We start from the raw sequence: 7,671 nt of genomic DNA on the forward strand, positions 1-7,671 counted from the left end.
CGCCCCCAGCCACAGGATGGGGCACGGCAGGAGGGCTGGCGTGGCCGGAAGGGCTTCTGTGGGGCCGGAGGCTATGCTGAAGGTTGAAGTATGGCCATCGCCCTCGGACTGTGGGGGCTGACCAGCTCCAGCGGTGCTGACCACCCGGCATTTTCCCCGTCGGCCTCACATCTTTACCACAGGGTGTTGTCCGCTCTCCCGCTCTCTAGTCAGAAAGACTGAGGCTCACAGAGGCGACACCTCCCGAGCGGCAGGTCCAGGACCCCAGCCCAGGGGCTGGGCAAGTCTGAGCTCTGACCTATGATCCACTGGTCCGATGCCCACCAAGGGAGGCAGCCCGGGGCCCGTTTCTCTGTCAACACCATGAACCCCTGAACCAAAGCTGAACACTGCTTCGAAGCTGAGTCTGCCCAAATGGATGGGTCTCAGCAAATCCATCTCCCATCACTGCCCGGCCTGCAAGAAGACAGATCGGGGCTGAGAGCACGGCCTGGCTTGCTCGACCCCAGCCCAGCCCAGCATCTCGGACGCCAGGACAAGCTCCCAGTTCACCCAGAGTGGGCACCTGACCAGTCCCTTGGTGGCTCTAGGACGTGACAGGAGAGCTGGTGTCACAGCAGATTAGGATGTGTGACAAGAACCAAAACTTCGGGCTTTTGCTCATGTATCAACTTATTTCTATGAAGAAAGAAAAACCCTGCAACGGTGCACATGTGTTCTCCCCTAGAACCACACACACGTGAATCAGCACTGCGGGGAGAAATCGGTCAGGGTTGGCGATCACGTCCTTCGTCCATCGCTGGGGCTCCGACCTAGCCCGGTGCTGGCCAGCAGAGGCACTCGGCAGCAGTGTGTCGGATGAATGAATGAGAGGTGAGGGAGTGAGTGCAGGAGTCGCCCCGTCCGTGGGGAGCCTCTCCAGGAAAGCGTGCACAGGAGGGCCTGGCAGGCAGGTCCCAGAGCCAGGCTGCCGGGCTAGGGCCGCTCACTCCTGACCAGCTCCCGAACCTGAGGCAGTGCCTCGGCTCCGTGGGCTCAGGCCCCAGTGAACTGGGGACAGCAGCCCTGGGCTGAGGGCCTGGCATGCAGACCTCGTGGGGCAGGGTGGGCTCGTGGGGCAGGGTGGGCTCAGCCGCTGCCTGCATCCCTGTCTGCATCCCTGCCAATGTCCTTGGAACCATGAGGTTCCTGAGTGTCACTAATCCTAATGGCCAGCTCCTCTGCTTCAAACAGTCACTTCTCGGCAATGACACTGTCAAGCCTGGCTCACAGATCAGGGTGACCCTTTTTGTTTGTAAAGATTTCTGCCATACGGCACATGTGCTCACCAGCGAGAGATAGAGAAGGAACGTAAGAAATCACCCACAGGAGAGATGGCCACACCCACAATCCCTTTTCCATTCTCCTCTCAGGATTCTGGGCACACATGTACACATGCCCCGTGTGAATTTCAAGCCGCTGGATCCAGGACTTGAACTGCAGTCAATCATGTGAGAGTACAGCACCTTAACCAACATGCCACCTGCTGCCTGTGACCAGGGTGACTTTTATTGAAACCCCCAGATCACACGATGGGTGCACAGCTGGCGCCATGTATGCAAGAAGTTGGGGTCCAGGACCCCATGGCTCTCGGATCTGCCATGTCTCTCCTTGGAAAAGTGCTGAAATGCCTCTCTCAAAGAACCCCGAAGGCAAAGCCTGCATCTGCGCTGAGGCTGCCTGGTGACAGAAGACACCAAGCACAAGCGAGGCCCCAGTCACTGCTGTTACCGCCACTTCACTGCTTCTTCAGGCCGGAGCGGAATATGAAGCCATGCCATTTCAGCCAGATCACATGAGCACAGCGTGCCCTGCAGCAGCCTGACTTGTCCTGATGGGACGTGGCCAGGCAGACCAAGGCAGAGACCTGCGTCACTCTCCGGGGCTGGACTGGTATCCGCACCCTTTGGAGGGTCACAGAGATGCAGTAGCACCTCCCTCACCCCCGCCCCCAGCCACAGCCACAGCCGGGACACCAGGGCAGAGCTCCCGAGTTCTAGGGGGTTCCCCACAAGGGCGGGCTGGGGAGCCCAGGTTTCCCAGACACCTTGCACTGCACATTTCCGAAATACGCTCCTGCCTGTCACCCCGGGGTTCTGGAAAACGCAGAGGCTATCGGAGCACCCCATGCCTCCCACGTGCTGGAGGGACAGCGTGGTCCAGTCCTCAGTTCGCAGGGTGGCGAGACAGTGCACTCTTTACCTGGGCCCTGTGGCTCCTCTGGTCTCAGCCTGGCACTCACTCAGCCGGGCTCCCAGCTACCCCGCGGGAGGATGTGGTCAGAAATCCCAAACTGGGTTCATCTCATGGCAACATGGCTGGGCTATGGCACCCAATTGTTTGGTCAAGTGCCAGTCTAGATGTTGCCAGGAAGGCATTTCTTAGATGTGATTAAGATTTAGGCATCAGCAGGTGGCATAATGGTTATGTCGCTGACTCCCATGTGGTTGACCACAGTTCAAGTCCCTGACCTGGCGGCTTAAAACTTACACCAGACATGTGTGCATGCATGCCCAAAATCCTGAGAGGAAAATGAAGGAGAAGATATGGTGGCATGGCCATCCCATCTGGGGAGGTGACTTTTCGCTGTCTGTCTCTCTGGCAAGCGCACGTGCCCTGTAGCAAAAATCTCTCTTAAAAATAAAAAGATTCAAATCAGTAGACTTTGAGCAAAGCAAATTAACCTCCATAAGTTGGGAAGAGGCTCATCCAATCTCTTGGCCTTAAGAGAGGAGGAGGAGGTTCCCAAAGAGGAAGGAGGTCTGCCCCAGGCTGCCCTCAGCCAACGCCAGCTCCTGCTGGGACCTGTGCCCATGGATTTCAGACTCGCCTACCCCCAAGTCTTTAGCTTCCTCTCCCCAGTGTTTGTGCATGTGTAAGCTATGCATGTGTGTGGCATGTGTTTGTATGTGTTCATGTGTGTTGTGTGTATGTGCATATGTGTATGTTGTGCACATGCGCATGTGTGTTGTGCATGTGTACATGTGTTGTGTGCGTGTGCATGTGTGTGATGTGTGTGTGTGCATGCATATCCTGCTGGTTCTGTCTCTTGAGGGTTCCCAACTTCCCAGTGGGAACCCCCACTGTAGGCACACCACAGGGAACAGCCCAAGTGTACCGGCAAGCACATGGACTTCCGGCCTCCTCCCGGCTCCTCCTTTTCTTATTCTTGGCAAAGTTTCCATGAAAATAGGATGGAATGTGTTTTCCTCTGGTTCGGGATTTTGTGGGCAGTGGCGGGGGTGTTTGGGATTGAGGTTCCTAATATGGTCCAGGAAATCTCACAAAATCCCAGCCCCACCGATCAGCTGTGACCCCGGGGGCAGGAAAGGCGGCTGGGAAGGGACAAGTCTGGTTCCGCATGGTGGCCATGGGCTCTATGGTGGGTACAACCAAAGTCACAGAGTGCAGGGTCCCCAGGGAAACCACACACTCCCACACACGTGTGCAGGGACACATAGGCCCTGAGCGTAGTCACACACCTTGGGAGACGCAATGCCTGCGTGGAGAAAACACTACGGGCCAGAACCACACACCAGCGAGGAACAACAGAAGAGGTAGCTACAGGTCAGCGTGTTCCTGAGCATCACCACACAGCAAGTGCTGGTGGAAAGGGCCCGCCCAGTTCGGGTCTGGAAGGACTGAGCATGTGGAGAAAGTGGGAGACACAAAGAATGCCAGGTCTTCTGTCCAGAAGACATGCAGGGCAGCTGCTGGCCTCGAGTCTAAGCTAGGAGGTCACCGTCTCATGGGGGTGGGGGGATGCCCTAGAACTCCCACGTGGCTCCTGCAGGGCCAGAGGCCCTCGAGCACTATGGACACGTCAGACTCCCAGAACGCCCTCCTCTGATGGTCCCACAGATGTCCTTCAGCCAAGGAGGACCGACTGCCACTGGGCCTCCGTGCAGCCAGAGGCACAGCGGGAGTAGGGCACCGGAAGGCGGAGCCACGGGAGTTCACAACTCTCGACTTGGGCAAGAGGGTCGCGGCTCCTACAGGCTCCCAGAGCAGCCAGAGCAAAGACAGGGGCAGTCCACCCTGGGAACAAGGCCGGGGTCTGCTAAGACACAAGGGGCGATAACCCAGAGAGGAGGAGATCCCAGGGGTGGCTTTGACGGATGGGGCAGGAGGTGTCGAGTCGCTGGGAAGGACCTCCAGCTGGAGGTCCTAATGGCATTGCCAGTGTCCTTTAGCTGGGAAGGACCTCCAGCTGGAGGTTCCAAAGGCAATGCCAGTGTCCTTTAGCTCAGCTTGGTGACTTTGAAGTTCTCCCGTTTCCCTCAAGGTGGATGCCCCATCACAGGAGCTCACTTTCTCATTTGCAATCTTGTAGAGAGGTTCTTTCCAATTTTGCCGGAGGTTGCACGAACTCACCAGAGAGAGACAGAAAGAGCGCAGGGAGAAAGCACCCCATGGGGGACAGTCACGTATCAGCCCTTCTCCTCTCGGGATTGTGGGCACACAGACGCATGGACCCGGTGTGTTTTTAAAGTCTCTAAATCTATGCAGTCGGCCATGTGGGATCCAGGCACCTCAACCACCATGCTGGCCCAACTGGAGATGTTTAAAAAATACAAAGTAGACCTAGATGTGATCGACAGAGAGGGAGGGAGGAGTCAGAGCTATCCAAGAAAGCCTTCCTGAAAGATGGCTTTGTTCATCGAATTTCCAAACACCTAAGTCTGGCTATTGTCATCGTTTCCAGAGTGCCTCGCGGACACCCAGACACCAGCATCAATCCTCCTCTCCTAGCATTTGAAACAAATCAGGGTGGGAGAAGAGAGGAACAAGTAAATCAGACTTTAGGGGAAGTCATCAAGTTGGCTGTCCTGGAGAAAGTCAAAGATCCACAGCTTATTTCAGGCCGTACAGGACGGCTGGGAACTACGAGGCAGGACTTCAGACAGACCGCGGTGCGTGTTGGTGTGTGTTGCGCCTCTGAGACGGATCTCAAGAATCACTTCTTCCCCAGCCAGTGCTCAGAGGCGTGGCCAACAAGTCCCCGTCCTTCGCCCACCCCGCCCCACTCTGTTCGCTTTCTCCCTCCTCCTTGATTCACAGTTGGGGTTCTAGCCAAGGCAGGGATTCTGGCCCACTGCCGCCTGCCCGGTGCCCTCTATCTGGTGAAGGTAATTCGGTCAGATTGTGATGCCGGGGGGGACGCGAGTCAGAAAGGACAGGTGTCAGGGCGACAGGAGCTATAGCAAAGGAGACCTGATCGCTGTCCAAGAATAGAAGGCACCCCGGTGACCACCCGAGACACATAACTTTCCGTTCCCAGGAAGGAGGAAAAAACAGGACAGGACCCTCATCCTCCCTGCGACTGCCCATGGGGGACCCTGGTCAGACCCAGCCCGAGCAAGCACACCTCTCTACTAGCATCAGCCACGTGACTTGTGGAACACAATAAAATGGAAATGGGAGCCCTTGGTTCGGAAATAATAGAAACTTCTAGATCACGACACCCAGCCAGACCCCAGCCAGGGTCCTTCTCGTGTAGGCCCCGTGACCGTGTCCAGGAGGGTCACCACCCATCCGCCTGGTAGGCTGACTTTGAAAGTATCCTGTACATCAGGGGTGCCTGGGTGGCTTGGCAGGGCCGAGGGGCTCCCAGTTGGGTGGGGAGTCCCCAGGAAGTACCCTTCCTCCCAGACCCTCCAGATGCCAAGGCTGGGTGGGCACATAGCAGCCGTCATGGGCCATGGTTGGAATTCATGGTCATCTCAGTGCCAGCAGGGCACAAGCAGAGGGCCGGGGGGGAGGGGCAAGAGCACCAAGAACAGGCTTCCAGTCTAATCCAGATCTGAACAATACCAAAAGCAAAGCCCCGATGAAGTCTCTACACATGGGGTTCCCGGATGGCTACGCCAACAGGGGAGCCTCAAATCCTCCCACAGCAAAGCCACGCTCTCTGCATGGCCTCCAGAGAGAGCGGGCGTCACAGGGGGCTGGCCCCCAAACCAGGCAGACCCGTGCTGTCTGGTTCAGAGTAAGGGAGTTCGTATGGATGGCAGGAGAGTGCACCCACTCAGCCTTGGCATCTGGAGGACCCTGAAGGAAAGGAGCTGCTTGGGAGGTCCCGGGGGCTCTGCCAAGCCCACCCTTAGCTCCTGGAGCACAGACTGCTTTCAAGGAATTTTAAACTCCTCAAACCTGGCTGGTTGTGGGGGGTGGAGGCAGACCAGCCCGCCTAGCCCCAGGGATGTGAGGGGGTGTGGGATAAACTTTCCAGGCTTCCTCTAGCTCAGAAAAAGGGCTCAGCAAGACTTCTCAGGTGTCTAATCCCTGCTGCCTGCTCATTTCACTCAGAGGGAGGGGCTCCCCCTCCAGGATCCAAACTCTGGAGAGATTGAGTTTCTCCTGGGCCAGGCCCTGAGAGGGGACGTGGGTCACGCCCCTGACCTGCAGATGGGACCTAGGCTGCCAGGGGACCCTGGCAGGAGCTGAAGGCTACACAGGGGAGGCTGTGGGCTGAGTGGCCGGTTGGTGTGGTGGCCAGGCCCCACTGGGAAGGTGCGGATGCAGGCCAGGCCCCGGAGCCCGGGTCCCAGGGTGACTCACTCGGGGGTGTTGACCCAGATGATGTCCAGGTGGCAGTAGTAGACGCACTCCTTGTCCTTGTAGGTGAAGCACGTGCAGCGCCTCGCTCGGTGCAGCGCAGGGTCCCCCTCGGCCACCTGCTGCCCAGACTGATGCCCGGGGCTTCCAGAGGTTGGCCCCCGAGCTGCTGTCGGGGACACAGTCCACCGGCCTGGGCCGGCCACAGTTTCTTCACCGTCCCCCTCAGACCTGGCTGCAGTGGCCACAGAGAGTGCCCGAGGCATGCAGCTCCTGCCAGCGTCCCCAGGCTGGGGGCTTGGCTCAAATCCTGCAGGAGGCAAATCAAGGGGCTCCTGAGTACGCAGAGCCCGCACTGTCCCCCCAGCAGAGGGAGAGCAGGGCGGGGGGGTGAAGCATTCAAACTGTCTGCAAAGTTTGCAGGTTAGGTGCACTTTCTCTAAATCTCCAAGCTATACCAAACATTCTGAGAAGTTGGCAAAGCAGTGTGCACAACTTCTGAAAAGTCTGCAAGTTAAGTGCGCTGTTTTGTGAAAAGTTTGCAAGCCATTAATATTTCCACTCTCTGCAAAGCCTGTAAGTTGTCTGCACCTATGGCAAACTTGCACATTTTCCGAAAACTTTACAAGGCGTTTGCAGTCTCTGAATAATTTGAAAACTTTCTGAAAAGGTCCCGACTTCATGAACAAGTCTGCGGAGTGGCAGGTCTCCAGTCTGCGACCGGTTGTAATCTCAGTCCTGGGAGAGTCCTTGCCCTCCCCTGTGCTCCCCCGCCTGCACCCTGGGGCTCCAGGGGAGAGCCCAGAAGAGGGTTTGCTCCCTCAGCAGACACCTTCCCGGTCCTCCCCCAGGTCGCCCGACTCTGGTCTTTGTTTGTGCGCTCTCCCGCCAGGAGAGGAGTGCCGCCCCAGCTTACCTGCAGCGGAGGTCACTGTGAGCCCAAAAAGGAGCCACAGCCCCGGCTCCATGAACCCGATCTGGCGCTGAAGCACCGGGCCGGAAGACCGCCGCTCGTGACCGCGAACGGGGGGACTCAGGCCGGACCGGCTGGCGGCGGCCCCCCCCCGCAGCGGG

At 57.8% G+C, this 7,671-nt stretch overlaps 1 protein-coding gene across 2 annotated transcripts in view; it reads right to left on the reverse strand.

The window, feature by feature from the left end:
• The window catches only part of EDN3 (endothelin 3), a 25,208-nt gene extending 17,558 nt beyond the window's left edge, over positions 1-7,650 (reverse strand). For both annotated transcript variants that reach the window (XM_006141854.2, XM_006141855.2), the window contains exons 1-2: positions 7,514-7,650; positions 6,601-6,907 (exon numbers count right to left, since the gene is read on the reverse strand). In XM_006141854.2, the coding sequence (XP_006141916.1) occupies positions 6,601-6,907; positions 7,514-7,565 (359 nt within the window). In that variant the 5' untranslated portion in view covers positions 7,566-7,650. The remainder of the gene's footprint in view (positions 1-6,600; positions 6,908-7,513) is intronic.
• Between the last annotated feature and the right edge of the window lie 21 nt (positions 7,651-7,671).

Source organism: Tupaia chinensis, unplaced genomic scaffold (genome assembly GCF_000334495.1).
Source record: "Tupaia chinensis unplaced genomic scaffold, TupChi_1.0 Scaffold000066_1, whole genome shotgun sequence".
Taxonomy (NCBI): domain Eukaryota; kingdom Metazoa; phylum Chordata; class Mammalia; order Scandentia; family Tupaiidae; genus Tupaia; species Tupaia belangeri.